The following is a 27,015-nucleotide window of genomic DNA, read 5'->3' as shown; positions in this document are numbered from 1 at the left end:
CTCCTGCGGAGTCGCGCCGCCACCTCCGCCGCCACTTCGCACTCGCTCCCTCGCCCGCCGTGGCAGCACCGACGGCGGCGGCTCCCCCCTTCCCGCCCAGCCCCGCGCACCATGGCCCCCGCAGCCCCCCGCCTGGTCCTCGGCCTCCTGGTGAGTGAGGGAGGGAGGGAGCGAGCGGGATCACTGGGAGGAGTGGGTGGGCGCCGGGGGGAGCGCAGCGGAGCGCGCCGGCCGCTCACGCACCTGGCCGCGCCTTTCCTCCGCGCTGCTCCTGCTGCTCCGCGGGTGCGCAGCGCACAGGGGAGGCATCCGAGCGGGTGATCTCTGCCCGGCTCTTGACTCCGAGTCGGGTTTCTCCTCGGCGGGCTCCTTGCGAGGAGCGCAGAGCAGCGCGGAGGCTGCGCGGCCGCGGGGTGCACCTCGGGGGGCTTCGGCGCGGGCAGGGATCCAGCGGGATGCGCCGCTCGCCTTGGGACAGGTGGTCGGGCGGCTTTTGGAGCCTCCCGTGAGGTTACGCGACGGGCGCACGCTCGGGTCGCTGATGCTGCTGCTGGATATTCATAGAAAAAAAAAAAAAACCGCAGTTAATTTTATTTAAATCTCCCACTCTGCCTCTCCCCACCTGGTTCTCCTTTTTCCGTGGGAAGGATTTTGCCACAGTGTGGAGCGTGTTGGGCTCTTCTAAAAGAGTTAGTTGCGCATGAAACACTTTTCAGTGATTTCCCTTACATTCAGTTTTTTTGTATTTGTACATAATTATCAGCTCCTGAAAAGCCCTTGCGGGCAGAGCAGGGTAGTTCTCTCTCACGTTTTTATTTTTTTAAATTTATAGTAGATGAGTAAAAGTGATTTTTCTATTGTTTCCTAGCCCCTTTCCTCCCTATTAACATTGTATTTGCAAAAAGAGGGCAGATGGTCGGTTGAGCCTGTGAAAGGAAAATACTTGGTAGTGTTGAAGCACTGAATTTATTTTTTTAATATTAATTATATATGCACATTTTAATGACGATGTTACTATTTCAGACACTGTGTGCCTGCCTTTGCCAGGATATTAAAGTAAAACTGAAAGAAATGCCAGCACCTTTATTCATATATCTAATTAAAAAAAAGGAAAAAATTCTTCTGTCAAGCAGAAAAAATCAAGCAACACTCAAGGGAAAAAAATCCTGAGGTGTCTTCTTTGTGTAAAGTGAAAGGACATCACAACTTTTTTTTTACCTGATGTTTCCTTATGTCTTGATGTCCATGAATAACTACCACTTACTTTTATTTAACTCCTCAATAGTTTTTTTGTGCTGACATCAGACTGGGCTTGACATAACTATTTAAAAATTATGTCATGTCATATTGACTCTTAAAATATTTCAGAACAGTGTAAAAAGATGTTGTAATTTCAGTAACTTAAAAATGAGTGCGGTGTATTTTAGAAGAGAGTGTTGTATTAAGCGTCTGTTAATAAGGAAAGCCTACTAATACATAAGCAGGGATGTTTAAATTATTTGTATATATGCAATTTTTATATCTGTTTATATATATTAAGGAACTATATTAAGAGCTTTTATTGTGCAGACACAGCATTTTTTTTTCTAAAGGGTCCTAATGTCTTTCAGAGTTTAAAGTATTTTTATTTAAATATTTTCTTAATAAGCATCAGAAGTAATTTTCAGGATTTCCATTAGCTATTTACTTCGTTATACCTTTAATCCTAAAGGTATGTGCAAAATAAAAATGCTTTTCCTTTTTTGCTAGACTTTCATCCTGAAAGAGTAAATGCACATAAAAGGGTGGATAGATTTGTTTACATTTTTCTATGTCTTTAATTGTCTGTGTGTTTTTTGGATTACAATTTTAAACATAGAGATAGAAACTAGGCAAAAACACACACATATAATCTGAGATCAGGATTCACTTGCTCTGTGCTGAAGAAAATCTTTGTACCTCTATGTGATTCTTTTTAGAAAAAGGTCTGGTTATCTACTACTCATTTGAATTTTTAGGAGGACCCTATTTTGTAACTGGTTATATGGGAGTGGACTGCTGTGATACACGACATTTTATTTATGTCATATCTAATTGCTGAAGCTACGTTTAATTAGCTTGTTGAGAATGCACTTTTAAGATGCAAAGTGATATATAAGTGCAAGTGTCGTCATGTGGTTTTAATGAGACACTTGTCCCTTTAATGTTCAGCATTGCCACAATTCCACCAAATTGAGTGTCAGTGCATTAAACCTTAATATTTAGAGACCTGGGATCTGAATTGGCCAGGAATGCTGTTAGAGGGAGCGCACAGTGAAGATGTATTTTATCGTATCTCTACTGAAGTAGGAGTGTAGGCAAAATCCTCTAGTCAAAGGGAACTCTTGCTGTTAATGCCAGTGGTGCAGTGATTTTAGAAAAAAAAAAAAAAACCAAAACGAAACACGACCCCTGGACAAATACAGGAGCAGTAGTCAGATCTTGTTTCCAGTTTGAAGCTTTGTATACTGTGCTGCACAGTACCTGAATTTGTAGGGAGGAGTTCTTTCAGTGCTGTTTCGCTTGCTTGTCATAACAAACAAACAGACCAACCAAAGTCAGCATCAGTGTCTAGTTCAAAATACCATGTAATTATGTGGGTTTTTTTCCTGATTTCTTCATTTGTTTTCTAGGTGCTGAGTTTGTGCTGTGAAGCTTGCAAGAAAGTAATTTTTCATGTTCCTTCTGAACTAGAGGCTGACAAGTTAGTTGGCAGAGGTGAGAGAAACTATGAAATTCCCAGCTTAACAACACAGCATTGCACCTTTGCTGGAGATGCTGTTAACAGTGGAGGAGACTTTATTTTTAATGGAATGAATGGATGACTGGAGAGCCAGCTAAACAGCTGGATCAGCTTTTTATGAAGGATACGCCCTGTGTTTGTTACGGATTTGAACACCAGCTCCATGCATCCCTTCGACTTTTGCATAAAGAGCAGGGTTTAAACCCTGCCAGATTACAGGGTTTAATTTAAAACTAAAATGGCAGAATTTAATATTTTCAGAATTTGGAGTCTAAGGCTTACTTTTAAATAAATGCTTGATATTCCAAACTGCACCCATAACCCACTGTCATATGAAGAAGAGAGTAAGTCTCTTTGGACGAAGGAAATGATAAAAAAAGAAGACAAAACCTGCTTAACCAGGCACCAAGAGGCTGCTTCTGTGTGAAACATGGATGTGACTGCTCAGCAGTGCTGGAGCATTGAGAGCACCAGGGGACGTGTTGCAGAGGTGTCCTGCATGCACATTCTGTTGGGAGAGTGCTCCTGTCTGACTGGACAGTCTGCCTCAGTTCAGGGCAGCTTGCAGGTGACTGGGAGGAGTAGAGGAGACCAGAAAACATCCCACTCCTATTTTTTTTTTCAGACCAGTCTTTCAAAGGCAGCTTTGAAAGGTGTGGCATAGGAGGTGCTGAAGGACTCTGTGCTGCCTGAGACTGAATTTGAGAATTCAGAGGTGCCCTTTGTGAGTCCTGTGACAACAGAGTAGTGTGCTCCAAGTTTGCAGTCCTAATCCATATTTCTGTAGAAAGAACAAATAAAGTGAATTGTAGTTCATCCCAGTTGCTCAGAAAATGCAGCTTTATAGTGAAAATTCCTTGATCTTACTTTTAAATTGTAAAACAAAGAAAGCTGCTACAGCTGTGTGAGTTTCATAGAACTTAACATTTCTCTATGTAAATAAGCTTCATTTATATAAAAATAAAACTTCATGTTATTGCAGTGCTTTGAAAGAACTTGTATAACATGGAACTCTAAACTTTTTCCCCCCAAAACTTTTAACAAAACCATTATAGCTCAAAAGACATTACTAAAGCATTTATAGAGAATTATTTTTAATTGATAAAAGGACCATACCTTGACAATGAAATTAGGATTTTCCTGCTTATCATAAGTGTTCTTTATATCTTATACCAGAGGTTTTAAAGAAAAAAACCCCACAAAACTATAACTAATGGACCATAGGGTTGACTCATATAACTATCAGAAACAATATCTCTAGTCTGGTATTTTTGGAAATGCAGTGCTGTAAGAGGTAGCAGTATAAGGCACATTTAATTGAGGCAGTGATATTCTTCTCAGTACTCTGTTTGCACTGTACAGATGAAAAAGGATAGGAGTCACTGCTGCAGTACCATAGAAAGTCTAGGAAATCTTCATTTGTGCATTTAAAGGACAGACTTAAGAGGAAGAAGGAATCAAATTGTATTTTAAATTATGCTTCCTGTCTGTTTTTGCAGTTTTGAAAGCAGAATGAAATTTAGTTAATTGAAAACATCGTTTACATATACAGGATGAAATTCCGAATCTTCATGAATTTTGCAATCAGCTTTTTTACAGCAGTGTCCCACCCACTATGATACCATTGAAAGAATATTGAAAAGTTTTGGTTTTGAGACCATGACACATATCTTGTGCTCTGCAATGATCATTTATTTGGAGTTTGTCTCTGACTTTCAACCTTTTCAGGGTGTCAAATCATCCCCTTTTAGGGCTGATTTTGCTTTTTCTCCAGCTATACTAAACTACTTGCTGGTGAACTGAATTTATTGAAGTGCAAAAAATCTATTTTAGCCACAAGTGACAGCAAATACAATGAAAAATACCTGGGAAGTATGCTGAAATTGCCTGTATGGGATTCTATCACATGCATATTAAAAAATTGCTAATTGTTTGTTCTAGAGTTAGTCTTTATCTCTCCCATCTGTCTGCCTCATAATTTAAAGGCCTTTGTCCTCCCAAGAGTATTAAATCACACAGTACCAGTCAGAGCTTTCCTCCTGAGGGCAAAACTTCCAAGATGTAACATCTCCATTGGGCATTTGCATTAATTAATCGTCTTCTCCGATATTGTAGGGCATGGAGCACGAGGCAAATGTAATAGCTACTGCTCCAATAATGAGCATGTCTGCAATGTTTTTTGTGTTTAAATGTACATAATTTCATCTCTGATGCTTCCACAATTTTACCAGTGTAATAGTGTTTTGTTGAGCGATATCCATATAGCACCCATGTTGTTTAGGAAGCTCTAATGCATACAAGAGTGGAAATTAATGAAAACTTCATCAAATTTGAGTGCATAAGTGGGTTTTAAAATCAGTATTGGTGTTGCTTAAATACTGAGTGACAAGCATTTGAAGACTCTATCTGTCAGTAAATACAATTTTTACTTGGGGCTTGGGGTTTTTTGTGTTATGAGGGATATTGTTTTTTCCTGTTTGAGTTATAGTTTGAATATTTTTTTTTACAGTTGATTTGAAAGAATGCCTTCAGTCTGCAGAGCTTATCAGTTCCAGTGATGAGAACTTCAAGGTTCTAGAGGATGGCTCTGTGTATACAACATCTGCTCTTTCTTTGTCTGCTGAGAAAAAGACTTTCACCATATTACTTAAAGACATTCAAGAGCAAGTTCAAAAGAAAATACACGTTGATTTGGTGGAAGAAGAAAAAAAGGTTAGGTTCCAATTTCAAGATATCTTACTTATTTTAAATACTTTTCTACAGAATACAGCTTTATACTAGGTATCTGTAGTTGAATTTTAGAGTTCAAATAATCAGGCAAAATACTGGTGTATAGTGTGTTTTTACTTAGCAATTGTTGATTACTCTGTTGCTTTAGTCAGCAGATTTCCTTTCTCAAATGGGAGATGCTAGCAAGTAGCATAATCAGGAATGTCAAGAATCTTAAAAGCTATGTTTGAGGAATTAAAGCAGATCTTATTCATGCAAAGTATTACAAGAAATGAAAAAGCTTGGAATATTATCACAGATATAATCAGAAATGAAGGTCTTGGAAAAACAAATTGTCAGTAGGAAGACTGGAATGGGGAGAAAAAGATGGAAATGCAGGATGGCAGTTAAGCAAAAATTATGCAGTTAAGAATATATGGATGTATTCTCATCTGTCTTTCTATCTTCTCGACCCAGACACCAAATACCAGGCATGCTAGGGATACAGTTCTGAAGAGAACCAAAAGAAGGTGGGGCCCTATTCCATCTGTCATGATAGAGAACTCACTGGGACCTTTCCCACTGCAAATACAGCAGGTACATTTTATATAATCCTTAATTTTATGACCCATGCTAGTTTTTTATGTGACTTCTATGATAAAGAAGATGAGCTGTCTTTTATTATCTACCAATGACATTCCTGATATTATTCCTCAGTCTTGTTCTGTCCTGTTCATTGTATATCTTGTGATCTTGTACCTGAAATAAGTTGTGATCTTAGTTGTTGGAGTGAAATGGCATTGTGCAAAAGTTTAAAAAAGAAGGGAGACATACTATCAAAGAGAGCTCTTTGGCCTGGAAATCAGTGTGTGTAATTAAAAAGAAAAGCAGCAGCAAGCAACCCTCCACTAAATATTGCTTAGAAAAGGATTTTGTAAACACAGACTCTGGTAAATTTTGCCTGCTTGTCTACATCCTTTCTGGAGCTCGAGGTGTGTACCTTCAACCTTGAAGACTGAGTATGGCCTATGTTATTCAGAAAAGTAGTTAGTGGGAGAAAACAAGTAGGCGTGAAAGAGAAATGCAAGAATTAGAGTTATCATAGATCCATCTAGCCTTCACTAGATTACAGAGTGGCTGGTAGCAGATGTGTGGAGACAAGTGTAATAACAGAGTCTGTGCAGAGCAATCATTCTTCTACTAATCTTACCCTCCTAACTTCTGGCATTCAGTAAATAAGGAAAGTATTTTGGGAGAAGAGTGTTTATAAATAGATAAGTCTAATGTTGCCTCCTTGGTGCTCGTAATGAGATGCAGATGCTATCTGAATTGGCATGTCTCTGAACTGTACTCTATGTGGTCTTTATTCTTTCTTCCCTTCCTTCACTTTTTCTTCTTTAGGTGCAAACCACATTCTCAGTGATTGCACTAAAACTAGTCTCGAACAGGTTCCAAAATAAGCTGTCTGTATCTGAACATGCCTTGTGTGTGAGATATTTGAGAGAGATTGGATTTCAAATTTTTTTTTCCCTTATACTGTCATCTATTTAATTTGATAATTCTAAATATTTATGAGTTTGAATTAACTCCTCATGTACACACATTATAAAGGAAGGCAGTCACATGTCAGGCTGTTTTCCTACTGTTCTGTGAACAGTAAATCAAGTTTGTTTTTTTTTTTTAGGAGTTTTTGTTTGCGCTAAATATGATCATGAAAAGGTGGAAATGTATTGAGATGCTGTTACTATTTTTCCTTGGGCTTAAAAATGATTTCTTATAGGTCCAGTCAGACACAGCTCAGAACTACACAATTTATTATTCTGCAAGTGGACCAGGAATTGATCAAGATCCAAAGGGTTTGTTTTACATAGAAAGAGAAACTGGAAATATCTTTGCTACTCGTGCGGTAGACCGTGAACAGTATCCAAGTTTTCAGGTACAGGCCTATGTTGTGTAAATATAATATTTATATATGTTGTTTTAAATCTCTCACGCATTTATTTGACAGTTGGGTTTCAGGGGAGATGGTAGCAAACAAGATCTGGAATCACCTGTCTATTCTGAGTAGTATCCTTGGTGTTGAAGAGATAAAATCAGTAGCAAATAAATGAATTGCTGGCCATCTAGATCTTGAGAGTAGTTTTGCTTTTCACTGCTTAATTTCTAATTACAACATAAATATAGTGAGCTATTGGGTTTGCATTACTTCTAGGAAGACTTTTTTAGGGAAGCTTGAAAAGATCTGCAGAAACAGAAATAATGGTGTAGTCTAGATGACTATGGTTTTCTGAGTCTCAAGCTGTTCAGATCTGTTAACAAGGTACACTGCTCTCTCTACTGGCTGAGAAGTGTAAGAAGGCAATTAGTAGAAACAGCTTCTAAAACATAATTTTCAGTACCTATTGCTGCATTTCATTAGGTTATGTTATATTGGGGCAAATAGTTTTGCTCTTGTTCTTGTTTTGTTCTAAATAACAATGTATACATTTATATTTTGATAGCTGAGGTTCCTTGTGAACACCTGAAAAAAAAGTGTTCAGGAAACTTGAAAAAAGTGATAGAGTTGGAGGAGGGATCAGGGAGAAAGTGATAAAAGCACTTATAGTGTGTGAGGAATGGAAGGGGGAAAGATTGGAAAGTATTCAGAGGTTTTGTTCTGCTTTCACTCTAAGATAGCAATAACACCCTCTTCCATGTGCCTGAAAAACCTGATCTTGAGAAGGATGTGCTTGGCATGCTGTTCTTAATTTTGTTTTATGGACTCCTCCATTGAACTAAAAGTTCTGCATTTTGCTTAAGCACTGAATTTTTCTTACAGATCATTTGCTTTGCAACCACTCCAGATGGTTATTCACCAGAAGTACCACTTGTGCATACAATCAGGATAGAAGACGACAATGATAATGCTCCCTATTTTACACAAGACCTTTTTGAATTTTGTGTCCCTGAAAATTCCAGACCCGGTAAGAATTGTTTTAAATCCCTGAACACACTTACCACTACGCAGCTTTGTTACATACCAGTATGACTAGGTGGGATCCTGCCTTTTAAGACATTTCAGTGGGATTTCCTGGGGAGTATTATATTGCAGCAAAGACTGAATTTGCAAAGAGCAGCAGTAAATGTTCAAGTAGATCTTTTCACATGTTTAAAACAGAAATACCTTTTCAAATAATTTTTTTTACTATTTGCAAATTTTTCTGGAACTAAAAATTGCTGTATTGTGTTCACAGGTGTTGTTGTTGGGAAAGTGATTGCAGAGGACAGAGATGAGCCTTATACTCTGCATACCACGTTGAAATACCGCATTGTGTCACAAACCCCTCCGATTACCCCAGCGTTTTCTTTACACAGTGACACCGGTGTCATCTCTGTATTGCTGCCACAGCTGGACAGAGAGGTGATCTTTCCTGAAACATTCTCAGCTGTCATTTAGTGCACACAGATAGCTTAACATGGCTCTGCTCTGCCCTTGTGAGACCCCACCTCCAGGGCTGCATCCAGCTCTGGGATCCTCAGTGCAGAAAGGACATGGTCCTGTTAGAGCAGGTCCAGAAGGGATGTGAAGAAGTTCAAATCCAAAAGTTGGAGCTCCCTAGGCTGAACAACTCAGCCTAGGGAGGAGAAGACTCATTACAGACTTTTAGTTGTTAAACGGGGCTTATGAAAAAGGAAAGTGGCTTTTTTGTTTTTTTTGGCATGGGCAGATAGTGATAAGACAATGGGAAGTGGTTTTAAACTAAAAGAGGAGATATTTAGGTTAGATGTTGGGAAGAAATTCCTTACTAAGAGGTAGTGAAGCACTGGAGCAGGTTGCCCAGAGAGGTTGTGGATGCCCCATTCCTGGAAGTGTTCAGGGCCAGGTTGTACCATGCCCTGAGCAAACTGATTTAGGGGGTGGAAGTTCATGGGGGTGAAATCCTGTGGCATGGGCAGTTTGAAACTAGATGATCTTTAGAATCCTTTCCAACCCAAGCCTTTCTATGATTCTATGAAATGCTGGCATGGCGATCAACAGACATAGCTTCTTTTTCATTTTTTATTACTGTCTCTAAGGCTTCTTCTGAACCTTTTCAGAAACCTGTAATTAGTCCAGAGAGTTTCTGCATAGTTTCACCATTTTCTAGCTAACCTTGGCAGAGAACTTCCTACTGCTCAGCTGTTCAGCCTATAGATTTTTCACTTCTTTACTGAACACTTTCTGTGTTCAGGAATGCCATGAACCACTGTTTCCTCCTAATGAAGCTCGATTTGTGGTGCTTCTTGCTTCTTCATAGAGAAGATGAATGAGTTTCTCTGGAAGAAGTCAGTCATCCTGTATTAACCAGAAATACCTCCAATAGTTGAAACCTAAACAGTAACATACCATTTCTTAAAATTAATGTGTCACCCATGTATTTTTATCAGCTAGCTTTCAAGCAAATAAGATACAGGATTTCTTTTTTTTGATAGAGTGTCATGTGAGATAGATTACATTAGGAAAAAAATGACAGGTGCGTGTCATTCAAAATAATAATTCTAGCATAGGACAGTCATTTTAGGAGACATTGCATCAGGCACAACTTTTCTGAAGATGAAAGGAGTTATATTATGGCATGCTTGGGTTGTTTCATGGCTGAAAATCTACCTAAAACATCATGTTGTGAAACTTTGCGCTTGCAGTTACAGTGCTTAGGTTTTTCAGCAGGAGAAAGTTGCAGTGATTGTGAGCATCACTGTGACTACTAAGGAAGCTGACACAGTGACTACTTGAAGGAAGGAGGGATTGAAAAACTAGACCACTGCCTATCTTTTAAAGATAAACCTATGAAGTAGAACAGAAGATTTCAATCCTGTACCAGAGAAACCCAGTGCTACTTCCAGGCATTCAGAACTACAGCTTCGTCTTGATTTACAAACTTTCTCTTTTTGTGCCTAATCCATCTGTACTGTTGTGTGCTCCCTCCCCTCTGCTCCCACCTTTTTTTCTCCGGTCCTCCTTTCCTTGTTTGTTCACATTAAAAAAAAAAAGCTTTCTGCTGTTCTGGTTCAAGCTAGGGATTTAAGTTGGCTGCTTCCTATTGCTTCCTTGGAACTGGTAAGGCTGCTGACTCCTTCAGTGCCAGACCCTGCCAAATGACAGGCATTGCCTTAACCTGTATTGCCCAGACAGAGGCTGGTTGCAGCACAGTTTTCTTCATCCTCAGTGGAATAAGAGATGCATTGAAACACTTCACTTGTTGACATCCTGAGGGAATACTGCATTGCTCCAAAGGGGATACAAATAGCAGATGAAAGTGTGTCATCTGTATTTTCCAAAACTTCAGGTTCTGGAAAATAATGCTGACGTTGTGAGAAGCTTTATTTGATACAGGATATAGCATGCTTGTTACTAACAGATGCTGGCTGAACTCAGTACTGCTTAGCCACTGAAAATTATTTTGCTCCTTTTCCTTTTTAACTATAGGGCAAAAAGTCCCAAAGCAAATTGTCTCATTTTGTTGGAAAGCCCTGAATTTAGAGCAGGTTATGGAACAGGAATGAAATATTTAGTTCTACTCCTGTATAACTATGAATTACTATGCAGTTAAAAAAGTGAGTATGACAAACTTCTGTATGCTTTTATTCTTCTTTTTAGCTTGTACCCAGTTACACTTTGTTAGTTGAAGTAAGGCTGCTGACTTCTTCAGTGCCAGACCCTGCCAAATGACAGGCATTGCCTTAACCTGTATTGCCCAGACAGAGGCTGGTTGCAGCACAGTTTTCTTCATCCTCAGTGGAATAAGAGATGCATTGAAACACTTCACCTGTTGACAACCTGAGGGAATACTGCATTGCTCCAAAGGGGACACAAATAGCAGATGAAAGTGTGTCATCTGTATTTTCCAAAATTTCAGGTTCTGGAAAATAATGCTGACGTTGTGAGAAGCTTTATTTGATAAAGGATATAGCATGCTTGTTACTAACAGATGCTGGCTGAACTCAGTACTGCTTAGCCACTGAAAATTATTTTGCTCCTTTTCCTTTTTAACTATAGGGCAAAAAGTCCCAAAGCAAATTGTCTCATTTTGTTGGAAAGCCCTGAATTTAGAGCAGGTTATGGAACAGGAATGAAATATTTAGTTCTACTCCTGTATAACTATGAATTACTATGCAGTTAAAAAAGTGAGTATGACAAACTTCTGTATGCTTTTATTCTTCTTTTTAGCTTGTACCCAGTTACACTTTGTTAGTTGAAGTGAGAGATATGGCAGGTCAGCCTTTTGGTTTGTGCACTACCGGAACAGTTGTCGTCAAAATCGAGGATACCAATGACAATGCACCATCCTTTAAACAGTTACAAGTAAGTCTGCATAAGTAAAATGTCTGCATAAAGGTTAAAAAAAAGGTATTTTCATCCCCTTTCGAATTTCCTGGTGGACAGTCCCTCAAATATGAAGTCTAATGCCCTGAGACAGTTAATGCTAATATAAATGTCTTTGCTTATTCCAGCCATGAATATGATTCAGGGCAAAGAGTATGTCTCAACAACTGTGTATGCATCTCAAATACCACAAGAGATTTTGTAATATGTAATATTAAAAAAAAAAATCACTATTCATAAGGAATGCATGTAATTTACCCCTTCTGTTCACTACTGTACAATACCATCAGTATTATTAACTGAGAATCACTCTTACCTGCTCTTCTTCAGCGTGTACAGAATAACACAAAAATACAAAAAATCCTTTAATCTTTTGACATCAGAGTAGAGATGTATTTAATAGTTTTTGGATTTTTTGCAAGTTCTTTTTGGTTTATTTATATATTTTTTCTTATTTACCCCAAGGTCTTTTCTTATTCTCATGTTGATCATGTTGAATGCAAATTACAATCTATAGCTGATGTAGCTGAGGGAAACTGCTAATCTACCTTTCCTGGAAGGAGAATTCCAGAATTAATTATGTCAAGGATAGTTTGAGAGTATGAAGAAGCTGAGATTTCAGTTGTGCTGTCAGGAAAGGTTTCTTGTTTGACTCAAGGTATAAGGGAGGAATGGAGAAAATATGCTAATGCATGAAAACAAAATAAATAATTACATCAGCCTGGTAAATTGACTCCTTAGGTTGAAGTAGTCTTATGTAAATATGATGCTCTTCAGTCCTGCCTTGTGGAACACTATTCTCTGATTTAAATTAATTTTTTTTTTTTTGGGTACTCCAAGTATGAAACACGAGTGGAAGAAAACAGAGTGAATGTAGAAATACTGAGAGTCTCTGTTGTTGATCTTGATGAACCTGGTTCACCTGGCTCAGGAGCAGTGTATGAAATTATAAGAGGAAATGATGATCAGGCCTTTGAAATTACAACAGACAAAAACACAAACGAAGGAATACTGTGTGTTGTTAAGGTAAGTAAAAATTGAAGGGCTAGGGGAAAATTTATGAATTTTCAAGTTTTGGTTTTAAAACATAGCACACAAAGCTTACCTTCCAGACTGTTCCTCAATTTTGTGTGTTCAGAATCCAAAGAATTTGGTTTTTCATTTCAGAAGAGGATGGTGCTTTGGCCTGGTTTTACAGTTGGAGTTGTTTAGACTTAGGGATGTAACTGAGGAATGCTTGATGGTTTTTAACAGAAATGAGAGAGTGGCAAAGCAGGGAAAGAGTGAGCACCTTCTTCAGTCTTGTTCTCTCTGGGAGTTAAGTAGACTTCCTAGTTCAGCATGAAGCTCCCCAGGTTTTATTTTGCAGTGCGCTGACTTCAGGTTTGCTTTTCTGGCATGTGAGGAAGTCCATAAGAAATTTGTGTCAGTTTAGTTGTTAGCTATAAGTGTTTTACAGCTGTGAGGAAAAAGGCCAATTGCATCTGTCCTTCAGCAGATCCCTTTCCCTCTTTATCTTTTGTAACTGCTATAAGAGGTAACTTCTAAGGAGCAGAAAATATTAGTATTAAAACTTGAACATGTAAATTGTAGAGGCAGAGATGCTAGTCATTTTTTAAATTAATAATATTTTTTATGGAGTTTTTGTTCCTAGTAATGATTAGAACTTTTTCTAAAGCTCTGTCCCTGGTATATGAACATAGTTGAAATTTCTTACATTTATTATAATGCTGTAGTACACTAGAGAATATTATGACTTTAGGATAATATTAGCTCTGTTAAAGGTATAAAATGACTTTGGAGAACGTTTGTGAAAAATAAATGGTAGCTACTTACTGTCAACTCCATAAATTCTCAGGTGGATTTGTAGCTTCTAGGGAGAAGTGTGATTGACCATTGCTGAAAAGGAAATATATATAAGCTAGAATAATGACTAACTAAATCAGAAGAAGAAAATCCTCCACTACATTTAATTGCTTTCTGTTCTTTTAGTAACTAGTTTTCAGAAGATTTATCCAAAATTTTGCAGTGGTATTGCTTACTTGGGTATTTTTTAGGCCTTTTTCTTTGACTAACTTAAAATGTTGCATTAAAAAAAAACAACATCTCCTTTTACTCTATCTCAATGGCTTATTTGAGGACAGCTGGCTTCTTTTGTAAATGTGGTACAGTTTCAGCTGTAATAATTGCGTGGTGAAAAGAATGTTAGGTTTTGTATTGGTTTGAAGAGAAAAAAACACTACCTCAACTTTGTTACAGGGACTGGACTATGAAACTGCCAAGCAAAGGATCCTGGTAATTGGAGTCAACAATGAGGCGCCCTACCTGCTGGCTCCCCATTCCCAACAACTTTCCCAGAGCACCAGCTCTGTTACTGTGCATGTCCTGGATGTGGATGAGGGACCGGTGTTTAAACCCTGTCTCTTGCGCTTGGACGTTAAAGAGTGCGAAGATATTGGGACGGCTATTGGGAGATATGTAGCAGAAGATCCAGAAACTGGAAATAGTGAGGGCATAAGGTATGAAACAACTTTATTTACTAGGGTTTTTTTTGGAATACAGCATGGGTGGGATACGGGAAGGGGGAAATAGTTGTTGAGGCTGGATGTTGGTGTGTGCCCCTGCACCCCTGTCAGTGTATATGAATACATGTATCTAAATACACGTGTGTGCTGTGTTTGGGATCTTTAACAAGACAAATTATTCTTCACAGATACCGGATACCACCTGGCCAGTGTAATTGGGTCAACATAGATGACAAATCAGGTGAAATCAGAACTGTTAGGGTCTTGGACCGAGACATAGGAGAAATGAGACGAGGTCAATGCAATGTCACAGTCCTTGCAATAGACAGAAGTGAGTACTAAATGTTGTTGGAGTCTCTGTGGTGTGTAACAGATGTTTATGTGCAAATGTAGTGTGGGTGCAACTGTAGTGGTTCAGACCAGTGGCCCACCTAGTCCATTGTCTTGTCTTTGTGATAGCTCTGTCAAATGCTTAGGGAATATTATTTAGGAGGGAGAGCCTTTATAAATCAGGCATGATCTAAATGTTTTGAGAAGTTATCTGCCCCATTTAATAGCCTTTAGTAATTTTCAATTGAGAGATTTTTCTCTGGAGTATATTTCTTCTATTTCTTGACTATTCTTTTTTAAGTGATAGCTCCTGGCAGTTGTGAACTAGACAACAGAGAAAGTAGAGAGGACTTTTTGAAAAGAAGTCATTGAACTTGCAGCAAACAATTCTAACTCTGTCAAAGTTTGCATTTTAAAGTCAAATGTAAATAATGTGAATTTAAATCATTTAGATCTTCTGTTGTCTGTGTAGTAAGCATGATATAGGCATCTGCAATTAACTATTTCTAGAAAAAGGATTAAAAAGTAGACAGTGTAATTTCACTGGAATGCATAAGACAAGTATTGACCATTTGTGTATTGGAAAAACTGTAATAGGAAGGAAGAGTTCATTTATTTCTTGCATGCTGATTTTGGTTACTTGGTATGTGCCACTGATGAATGCATGGTGACTTAAAGGGCAGAGGACAGAAAGAAGTGCTCTGTTCCCTTAGTGTTTTTGTTTCCAGGAGAGGTGAAGATAGGGAAAATGTAGTTAATTTTCTCCCTCTGGAAGTTAGGAGGCTGGAAGTCTTCACTTTCTGCTTTTGTCTCTGCTTGTCATAGTGCCCTTTACTCCTGGTTTATGAACTCTTCCTCCTCTTACCCCTCCTACCTGTTAGAGTAGTACGTGTTCCCACACAGACACACGTACTCAGCAAAATACAGTCTGCACATGCAGAATATGGAGATGTGGGAGCTGCTGATGCATCTGCAACCAGCCAAGCAAAGAGAAGCAGCCAAGAAAGAGCTGTGAGAACTCCCCCTCCCTCTCTCTCTGGCTAAATCAGCAGTTGCTTTCCAGCTTACTTCTAAACACGAATAATACAGTTGATGATATTTAATTGTGAAAGTTTGGACCAGCAATTAATGTGTCAATGTTAGAAGCAGGTGCTAAACCTAGTTATTTTTATCTCATAGATGGTAAAACAGGCACTGGAACAATTCAGGTTTGCATCGTGCCTGGCAACAAGAATTTCCCGCGAATCACTCAGACAGACTACATCATGTGCAGAGACAGACAGCCGATCAGCCTCACGGCCCAGGATGGCGATGAGGCTCCCTACAGCGCGCCCTTTGAGTATCGCATCAACGACCGCAGGCTGGCTTCCATGTGGAAGCTAACTCCACAAGACGGTATGTGAAAGCTTCCTCCTCCTCCTCACTCAGCTGCAGGCTGCCAGAGGAGGCTTTGCTGTCTCTCACTTGGGTGTTCTGCAAGAATAGATTGGATGAATCTCTGTTTGGAATTGGGGTAGTCAGTGGAGATGCTCTGGGGCTCAATGATGGTCGCTAGTGGTCCCTCTAGTTCTCCTCCAGTGATGACACTGTTGGCATCCCAAAGGCAAGGAGAAAGATCTGTCTCTTAAAGCATAAAGAGGAAGAATCTGTCCCAAGCATCCTTGGGTCAGAAATCAGCTGCTGTCTGAAATTATGATGCAAGAAGATCAGGAGAATGAACAAAATCTGATGTAATGCATTGAATCAACACCTGGAAATGAACTAAAGATTCATAATTCCTAAGGAATTTAAGAATGAAATGGCTAGTATTCCAAGGAGAAATAGAGCTTTTCTTAGTCTCTTATTATGGTGGAGGGCTGGGAAACTGTAACTTAATCTAAAATTGATTATAGGCTGATAAAATAAAAGTGCTGGAAGTTTTTATGTTACTACTGCTGCTACCCAGCACACTTTTTGTAAAGCTGACCTGGGCAGTAGATAAACAATTTATTAGCAAAGATATCGCTATTTCCTGAAATTTGTTGATATAAAAAGTTATAGCTGATGGTAGCTTCCCTGGTGGTTGCCAGATGAGGGCAACAAGAGCAGCACATACATTTGCTACTATGGTGACATGAATTAGTTGCAAATGATATGATTCTGTAGCATTCCATCTCACTAAGAAAGGCAAAAGAAAAGTCTGAAAGCAAAGGCATCTAAGAGTTTCAAGTTTTATATCAGGTAAATTGAAAACTGCATTTTGGATGATACATGTTGTTTCATATAGCTCATCATCAAGCAACCATTATGTACATCAGTGTCAGTCTTGTACATTTTTTTACAAATTATTTATTTTGACCCTCAAATAATATGATCATTAATCATTGCCTCTGAACAGGGCAGCAGGTTAAATTGATTTTTTCCCCCACTGGAAATAGTCATTCTCCCTGAATACAGCAATATAACTAAAGAGTAGGAGAGGTGTAAAATAAGTTTATAATTAATTATTCCAATCACACTACCAAAAGCCTTTTTAATAACTGTCAGTTTAGTTGATGATCTTTACTAGTAAGTCCAAGTAGTGTCATTTCCTATAATGAACTAAATCAACTTCAGAGTTTCAAATAATATGTTTTCAGAGGTTTGTATAAGGTATGCCTTGTCAGTTCTAACATTTAAAAGGTGCTGAAAGTATAAATCCATTCAAGATCTAGTTTTGTATCAACACATTTTATCTAACTTGAAACTAATTACTGTGGATCTGGTAGCAGTATAGCTATAACAGAAGGGAAAATTGTGATTATGGTCACATTTGTGACAAATGAGTTCCAAGCATCGTTGACCCTAGATCTGGTTTTGTCTTTTTTTTTTGCAGATAATTCTTGGTATCTTTCACCAAAGGGTGATATTCCATATGGAATTTATGACATTCCTGTAAGTGTGATTGATAATGGAGGAAAGATAGGGGAGAACACAGTAAGAGTTAATCTCTGTGATTGTGTTACTCCAAGTGAATGCGATGGCAGAACTCGTCAGCTTTCTGGTGGAAATGTTACCCTTGGTCTCTGGGCCATCCTTGCAATGATCTTAGGATCATTATTATTGCTGCGTAAGTATATTTTTTTAAACACAAAGTACAATTCACTTAATTATAAAATTAGCTGAGAGAACCAGATTCAAACCCAATTCAAACATTTTTTATTTTGGCTGTTGTATAGCCATCATCACTGACTTAATGTACCTGCTCTGTTTATAGCAGAATCACAGGCTTCCTGCTCTCATCTTATGCTGTAGTTACTGTGTGTGGATTTCTGTTTATTTGTTTAAGTATATTTTGTGTGAGATGTTCTGTATGTTCATGTAAGTGAGGCCAAAAAAACCCTACATTTAGTACTTGAACGAAAAGACTTCAAAAAAGTTTGTGAGTTCTAGAAACATTTCTGTTTCTAGGAATGCTGAAATCAATTTCCCAGAGTATTTCGTGATTTCTGTTGTGCTGTGAATTAAAATATGAGGTATCTGAGACACTGAATTTCTCAAGGGATTTTACAAGACCCCATATAATCATGGAACCATTGAATATACTGAGTTGAAAGGGACCCATCAGGATCATTGCGTCCAAATCCTGGCCTTGCACATGGCACCAATAATCACACCATGTGTCTGAGAACATTGTCCAATCACTTCCTGAACTCAGCCTTGGTGCTCTGACCATTTCCCTCCAGAGCCTGTTCCAGTGCCCAGCCACCCTCTGGGTGAAAAGTCTTTTTCTGATATCCAACTTAAACCTCCCCAGACTAAGCTTTAAGCCATTTCCTTGAGTCCTGTCACTGGTGATGAGAGTGAAGAGATCAGTGTCTGTCCCTGAGCTTCCTCTGAGAAAGTTGTAACTGCAATGAGGTCTCCCCTCAGTTTCCTCTTCACCAGGTGGAGCAAACCACATTACCTCAGCAGCTCCTCACACAGCTTCCTCTCGAGGCTCTTTACCATCTTTATGGCCATCCTTTGGACACTGTTTAATGGCTTAAAATCTTCCTGATATTGTGGCATCCAAAACTGCACACAGGTGAGGCCACTCCAGCCCAGAGCAGAGCAGGACAGTCCCCTCCCTTGCCTGGCTGGCCATGCTGTGCCTGATGCACCCCAGGACAGGGTTGGCCCTCCTGGCTGCCAGGGCACTGCTGGCTCCTGTTCAACTTGCCATGGACCAGGAACCCCAGGTCCCTTTCTGCAGCTCTGTTCTCCAGCATCTCTTTCCCCACACACACATCCAGTGTTGCCCTGTCTGAGGTGCAGACACATTAAAGGACAGGGTGAACAGTTCACAACAGACCAAAACCTTGAACATACCTTGTGCTACTGGAGCTGCCCAAAGCATAACAGATTCTAAGAGTAATATTGCTGTTAACCAGTGAGACAATGATGGTGATATGGAAAAGCAAAAGGAAGTTTGTTTTTTTTTACCACAATCAATCATGTTATTCTGACTAATAACATCCTTAAAAACCACAGAGGACATTCTGCAGTAGCTAGTATTTGAAAATTTGGGGTTTTGGGTTTTTTTTCCTTCTTTCTTATCCATTTTTTCTGGTCATAGTAAAACTTGTCTTGCTCCTGTTGAATCTCAATTAGCTGTTCTTACTTAAGTAGCTAGGACACTAGGACTTGAACATGTTTTGAAGGCTAGCTAGATCAATGTTTTATCTCAGTGGGGCAGGTACCCAAATTTGGGATATATCCTGAAGGTAGAATTTTCAGATGTGGGAACATGCAGTAGAGGAACTGTGTGAAATGTCACCGACCTCTTTTTCACTGCCTCTTGACTGCATCACTTACAAATAGGTCCTTTATTTTACTGTGGATAGGTTTTACCCTGTGCATCCTCTGCTCAGTGCTGTCATTTATGTCTTCTTCCCATCTGTCAGCATCAGGAGGCAACCTGCTAGAATCATTGATGCAGATCTCTCTGACAGCTGATGCTAGAGAAGCTAAATTAGCTTGAAAGTGGCTCTTGGCCAATTTTCACAGAAGTTTGTACGTTCAGATCAAATTTCTCAGTGGGCAGTTAGGCAGAACTCTTCCTCGTGGGCTTCTTTATTTTTAAGCTAGCAATTTGAAAAGTGCAGGAAACAGAATGGTTCTCTGAATGAAAGGTTTAGTCATTTGTTTAGGAAAGGTATTAGTTAATCATGATACTGCTATTCAAAGTCATTTCTGGGTGAGTTTCTGACAACAAAAAGTAGTATTATTAAGAGGAATAAAATAAATACAAGAGATTAAATAAGATTGTTCTATAGCATAATCCTGGAAGTCCTCCAGGGTTCTGCTGACCTTTCCTGTGAAGCAGAAGTTTCTGGTATTAGGACATGTAGCTTGCCTGTTAGTGCCTTATGATATAATTTGACATTTGCATATTCAGACATGAAAAATGTAGTCATAAGACACAGTTTTTCACCTGTGTTTGGACTAAATTTTTCATTACTGAAAATGAGTAAGACACAGTGCTTTCATAAAGGATGCTTGCATTTCTTTTGGAAAAACCAGATGTGTTTTAGAAGAATGAAATAATTCAACAATGCAGTGATTACTTGCTATACTGTTTGGAAAAGAAAAAAAAGGAATATATAAAGCTTGAATTATGAGCATTTTTGGAAATTAATTTCTTTTTAAACCGTTCTTGATGCTTAGGCCCTTAAAATTCGTTATCCAACATAAGTAGATACCATTGTGAGGTAAAATTTATAGTATTATTTCCTTTTCCATAGTAATCCTGATCACAATTTGTGGCTGCTGTGGTGCTGGGGTAATGCACAGGCAGGTGACTGATGATTGTGCCAATCACAATTTAATCATTTCAAACACAGAAGCTCCGGGAGAAGAAGTGATGGTAAGTTGTCTGTTTGTTTCAAGATAGAAACTTGCAATTGAGATGTTGATAGCATTGCAATTTGAGAACAGGACCACCTGCAAGTAATAGGCTAACAATGAAGGGACCATTAGATGTACTTTGCCATTTAATAAGAATTTGAAAACTCTTACTTTAGGCAGGGGTGGTAGTACCATATGCCTTTAAACATACCTTGTAGTCGTTAGGCTGGCTACTTGTAATACTTCCAGATTTTAAGGATTTTGTTGGCAGTTTCAGGTGAACATTTTAATAACATTGCAGTTATTTTTAACATTGACAATAGATTGAAATTAATTATTTTGCCTGTGTTGAAAATGTGTTAATTGCAAAACATTCTTTTTCCTTGGAGAAGGATTTTTATATTTAGCAGATAGCTGTGTAAATTGCAGGTGCAATTTCTGCCCTTCCCCTGAAAATGACCTCAGATGCATTTGATTTCATGAACAGATTCATGTTCATTAAATTTTTCTTTCTTTTTGCATCTAAGCTTCTTTCAGCCTACTATGAACATAGTTCAATCCAGGACTGCATTCATGCAGAATAACTTAGCTCTTTAGACTACCTCTTTTCTGTCATCCACCACCCCCTGACATTGTCTTCCTCAAGAAGAGGAGATGAGTTTAAAAATAATACTTCATGTTGAAAAACAAGAAATCATTATGGTGGCACAAGTCAAATTTCTTGTTGCCTATAAAGAATAATGTAATGCCATTATAACCTTGAATATGGATTGTATATATTTCACTGGGATAAAACTTTCATTCTTTGATATCATATCATCATATCATATATCATATCATATCATGTTTAAATTCAGATATCCTCTCTTCTCTCTTGTCATAGTATCCTTTCCCAAGATTATTTACTGATCTTTGGACATTAAGGATAGCCCTTTCTTCAAAATATCACAGTGCCAAGAAAGAGACTTCTCAGATTTCTGTTGTGACAGTTTCTGATTGCCATTTCTTCTTTTTGAATTAAAAAGGAAAAAGAAATGAGGAGGAAAAAAGATGTCCTCACTACTGCTTTTTTTGTTTTGTTTTGTTTGTTAGGATCACAATATAATTCCTCTACAAAATACATGTGATCAAGGAGGGTATGGAGTAAAAACAGGAGAGCAGCAAACATTTGAAATGGTAAAAGGAAGAGGGCATACCTTGGAATCAGTCAAGGGAGGTGGACATCAGACTCTGGGATCAGTTAAAGAAGGAGGAGGACAGACTATGATGGATACTTGTAGATACTCCTACTCAGAGTGGCATAATTTCACACATCCTCGTTTAGGCGAAGTAAGTATTCTGAAACTGATTTTCTTAGAAGTGTAGGCTATGGTCAATATATACAGGCTTTTCTAGGAAGACATGTAAATGTGCTAGAAAGGTGGCTTTCTGGTTTTGGTTTCATTTCCTTTTTCCTCTCATTTACTCCTCTGCATCCCCTTTGGAATAGTGCTCTTTCAAGGAGTAATCTTTGACGTATTTCAGGCATAAGTGTAAATTGCTTTCTTCTCTTGGCTTGAGCTATAGGCAGTGTGCTGTTTTTCATTTTGAATATTTACTGAAGCTTTTGTGAGTTTTTCTGAGGATGTCTGTTTGCTTTTAGTCTAACTGCTTACTTTGTGCTAATTTAAACCTCATATGTAACTTAGCAATGGGGCAGGAATGAATGTACAGCATTAAGAATGTAGTCCATTTCTTGGAGATCAAAAAACACTCACTACCTGTCTAACTAGTTATGTGTAAATCAGTCTTTTAATTTTCAGTGAATTTTAGTTGCTTGACAGGTTATTTAAACAGGTTCTTCCTCTTTTATTCTTACATATGTAATTAGTAGAAATTATTTCTTTATTAAATACTTATATTTTGTAGTCGTAATGATATAGACCAATCATGTGCATTTTTTGTATGTAGGAATCCATTAGAGGACACACTGTGATTAAAAATAATTGAATGAAAGGTAAATCAAAAAGAAATTTTTTTTTTGTAATATGTTTAGGATAACAATTTAAGAAAATGATAAGATCTGTTCTGTTCCTATCCAGAAGGTGCACCTATGCAGACAGGATGAAGAACAGAAGCATTCTGAAGATTATCTCCTTTCATATAACTATGAAGGAAAAGGATCTTTGGCTGGCTCTGTAGGCTGCTGCAGTGATCAGCATGAAGAAGAGGCACTTGACTTCTTAGATCAGTTGGAACCCAAGTTTAGGACATTAGCAGAAACATGCATCAAAAGATAAATGTGCCTTTCAGAGTGCTGAAAAAAACCTGTAAATAAGTGGCTGTCATACTTTTGTGATATTAGGTACTTTGGAATTGAGAGGGGTAGAGGTTTGTCAAAATTAAGATAGACTGGTAAGAGTGTAAATGACTCTTGCTTTAAATTTACATTTTCTTACACTGGACACATTCTATCAGAGCAAAGGGATTCAAAATATTTTTTCTTTAGGTTAATATAGTAATGCTAGTTTCTACTTAGATTACGTTTTGCATTCTTTGTGATTGCTCACAATGCAAAACTTAGTGTTCTTTTAATTAATTATCCAGCTTCAAAATTTTATTGTATTTGGCTTTGGAGAAGGAAAGCTTTATAACTCACTGTTTCTTTGTTTTCTTTTAATTTTTGTAGAAATGAAGCAAATCATATTGTTGGTGCATATCAAGTACCTTGTTAACTTATATGAGCTGAGATACAAAATATTTTTTCATTTTGGACATAAAAGTACTCATGAATATATTAGAAAACTTTACATTTTGATTGAAAATTAAATAAATATATATATATATATATATATATATATTGTATATATGTAAAATAATATTCAAAAATATATTTTTCTCCTAATGGGTTACCACCCATCAAACTTGCTATCCTAAGGGATTTATGGCATCACCACATAGGGTATCAGCATTGTATGCGAGGATGTATTTTTCTTTTAAGGAAATAAGAGATCAAAAAAAAATCATGCAATAGAGGAAACTGTTATACTTCAAATGAATGCAATATAAATCTCATGTTTACTTCACACAAGTTTGTACCTCAGTTTCTTGTGAGTTTTGACATAGTATCATTGCAGAAATGATGGCCATTGCCGAGAGTTTTGTCCAGTGTCGCTACCACTACCTTTTCTACTTGCCCTGCTATGGACTTCATTAAACTGTTTCTTTTTGGTAGTAGAGCTTGACAGAAGACAGGCTCAAATGGAATGAGAACAGTGTTAATAATTTTTATGGAGATGCAGAGTTACAGTGGGAGAAACCGTTTGTTTTGAGTGTAATTTGGGGTAGTTGTAGAGGTCAGCGTTTACACACGTCTCTGGCAGAAACCATCTGAATCCCATTTGTTACTGTACTAGATTAAGCATACATATACACTATATATATATATACACAAACACAACAAAGTCTCAAATACCTTTGGCCCATGACAGTAGTGGGACTTGAATGCTGCCATAAGCAGCAGGTGGTATTCCACCTCTGCTTCCCAGGTTTTAAGTGTTTTTTTAATATTTGCACTCCTGGTTAAGTAATCTGTCTTCTGCTCTCTGGGAATTCTCTTGTGCCTTAAAAGAACATCTTGGTGCCTATGAGAAACTTGTGCAATTACTTATTTCTGTAGCTATAAGTCTGCTTTTAGGATTTGCTCTGTAAACATATGCCTTAGAGATACTTTAAAAAATTTACTATAGCTAATGATCTGTAATAGGAATAATTGCTAACAACCAAGAGTCATGCTGCTCTAAATTTCAGTCACTGCTGACTTCCAGTGGTTGCAGTTCATGCCATAAGAATTATGGTGAGTGAAACCCCATAACAGTATAGAAACTTAGTAACATTATGAAATAGTACTTCTAAAACTTTATGTTTTACACTGCAAATGGGCTTCGGAATATTTCTGGTAAGAACTAGCTGTGGTTAAGAACTTCATAGAACAATGTTAAATATATTTTCCTGTATCATTTGAAAGTGGTAAAGAATTCATCCTGAAGTAAATACACTGCCAGTGGCAGGAATGACAGTCATCAGCAGCAAAATACTAGATGAGAAGCAAGGTGTTACAAACTTGCTTCTTTTAAAAAATGTATGCTAACACTTCTCTTCTGAACACTGCTTCTCTTTATCACTAACTTAAACAAAATTTTCTGTACATGGACAGTCAGATCTGTGACTGATACAAGTCAGAATTTCTCTGCTGATGCTAGTGGAGCTGTGCTGACTTTATGTCAGGTGAAGATCTGTCCCCTAGTGATTTTCTTGCTGCTTTGTCTTGCATTTTATGTTTAGTTATTGGCTATACACTTTTTAAGGTAATAGTAATGTCTCCTCCTCCCTCTCTTAATGTTTGGTGGTGTTTTTGTTTGTTTGTATTTTAAATTATATAAAATATCCTGTGGTTCAGAAGGACCAAGGATAAATAATGACTGCAGTCTTTTGAAAATTTCTTGGAGGGTGGTGCAGAGAAACCCCTGAGAATATGGTTTCTTTCCTCATGAAATACAGTAGTAGTACTTTTCTAAAAGAATAGACCAAATTTGTATGAGCTTAAATTGAATCAGTATTGGCTGTTTTAAGCAGATGGTTATCAACTTACCATCCTAGAGTAAAAATAATACATTACATAAACTAAAATAATACTTTTTCTAGTCTAATTTACCTTAAAAATGGTTTATTTGGTTTTGGTTTTTTTGTTTGATTGGTTTTGTTTTTGTTTTTTTTTTTTTTTTTACATTTCAGAAAGCATAGATAATTAATTTTTTTTTTCCATTTTTAAATAAACTAGAAATCTGGAATCACTTCTTCATCTCTTTTAAAAACTAAAATTCTGAGTTGAACCAGCTATTTCTGTAAAACCAAGACTAGAAGTGAGATGCTTTAAAAAAAGAACTGCAAAGTATTACTTTCATTATATCTTCTAATTATGTGATGGAAACTTTGTATAAAGCATTAAAATTTACAGATACAAAGTACCAGATAACATTTGTGTAAATCTTATAAATGGAATTTTTCAAAATGTATAATTCACTTGTTGTTACTGTCTTGAATTGCCTTAAAAATTGTGAAGATTTTTTCCCTGCAGCTAGGTAATCTGCAATCTACCTAGCTGTGTCAAAATTATCTTAACATCATATTTTTAGGTTTATTTTGTACAACAGTGAGTAATAAATTTTTTGCAAAATAAAAGGATGTTCTATAAAAACTCTTCCTTTCTTGTGCATGAACCAGTTTATGAAGATAAGTATGCCTATTTCTGAAGGGGATTGAATTTTTAAATTTTGGTGCAGTGCTTCTGTGCCACTAATGTGCTGTAATGCAAGTAGTACTTGTCCTTGCAGCATGATCTGAGGCGGGGGTCTTGCTGAAATTTATAATTGGCAAATTCAGGATATTAAGAGTACAAAGCATTACTCTGTCATCTTGCTGATAATTTGTAAAAAATACACAGTGCCTGCTTTGCAAACCTCATAAAAACCATTTGAAACCAGTAGCAGCAGATGACTCAATGTTAATATGTTTGGCATGTAAAGCTGCAGAATATCAGTATAGTGGGGGTTATGATATTATCATCAGAAGACAAGTAGAATGTAAGTTCGGTTATCCAGCACCAAGGAAAGGGAAATTCACAGAATGCCTGAGATTAGAAGGGACTTCTGGAGGTCCTCTGGTCCAACCTCTTTGCTCAAGCATGGCCACTTAACAGCTTGAGCTGTTGTTGGTCCAGCTGTTGTTCTGGACCATGTGGATTTTGAGTATCTCCAAGGATGGAGACCACAGCCTCTCTGGGAAACCTGTGCCAGTGCTCAGTCACCTTCAAAGTAAGTATGTTCTTCCTGGTCTTCAGATGGTGCTGTGTTCTGGGCACCACTGAAAAGAACCTAGCTCTGCCACCTATGCACCTTCACTTCAGGTACAGGTATAAATTAATAAGATCACCCCTGAACCTTCTCCAGGCGGAACAGTTCACATTCCTCAGCCTTTTCTCATCAGAGAGAAGCTCCAGTCCTTGTTTTTTGTGCCTTCTTTGGACTGTCTCCAGTATATCCATGTCTGCCTTGTACTGAGGAGCCCAGAGCTAGACACAACAGTCCAGGTGTGGCCTCACCAGTGCTGATAAAAAGGGAAGGATCACTTCCTTTGACCTGATGGTAGCACTCCACATGCAGCCCAAAATGTCATTGGCCTCCTTTGTGGGGGAAGCCCATTGACTCATGCTATCCACCAGGAGCCCCAGGTGCTATTCTGCCAATCTGTGCTTTCCAAGCAGCTAAGCTGCAGTTTATGCCATTCCAGCAGCTGTCAGGGTGGTAAAAATGCCCCATGAGGACCGGAGTCTGCAGATGGGAGGCTGCTTCTGGCTGCCCACAGAAAGCCTCCTGCACTTGTTCTTTCTGGTCAGGGGATGCATAGCAGGCACTCACTACCTTGTCACCCACATTGTCTACTCCTTAATCCTCTCTGATAAG

General features: G+C 38.0%; 1 protein-coding gene across 2 annotated transcripts; it reads left to right on the top strand.

Annotated features, from left to right (window-relative positions):
• On the top strand, positions 1-25,735 carry DSC1 (desmocollin 1). Of its 2 annotated transcripts, XM_059859753.1 has the most exons (17): positions 1-150; positions 2,652-2,736; positions 5,271-5,473; positions 5,948-6,067; positions 7,251-7,406; positions 8,289-8,433; positions 8,704-8,870; positions 11,658-11,792; positions 12,654-12,839; positions 14,073-14,332; positions 14,527-14,669; positions 15,848-16,063; positions 17,523-17,756; positions 20,413-20,534; positions 21,608-21,844; positions 22,466-22,511; positions 22,597-22,771. In XM_059859753.1, exons 1-16 carry the CDS (start codon positions 112-114, stop codon positions 22,502-22,504), a joined length of 2,487 nt encoding a protein of 828 aa, XP_059715736.1. In that variant the 5' UTR covers positions 1-111; the 3' UTR covers positions 22,505-22,511; positions 22,597-22,771. The 2 variants fall into 2 exon arrangements, with proteins under 2 accessions (XP_059715736.1, XP_059715727.1); XM_059859744.1 differs by lacking the exon at positions 22,466-22,511 and having other exon boundaries at positions 2-150; positions 22,597-25,735.
• Positions 25,736-27,015: the final 1,280 nt, after the last annotated feature.

The sequence above is a fragment of the Haemorhous mexicanus genome, chromosome 1 (genome assembly GCF_027477595.1).
Source record: "Haemorhous mexicanus isolate bHaeMex1 chromosome 1, bHaeMex1.pri, whole genome shotgun sequence".
NCBI classification, from domain to species: Eukaryota; Metazoa; Chordata; class Aves; order Passeriformes; family Fringillidae; genus Haemorhous; species Haemorhous mexicanus.
The sequence above is the reverse complement of the archived record's forward strand: the minus strand, read 5'-3'. Positions and strand labels throughout refer to the sequence as shown.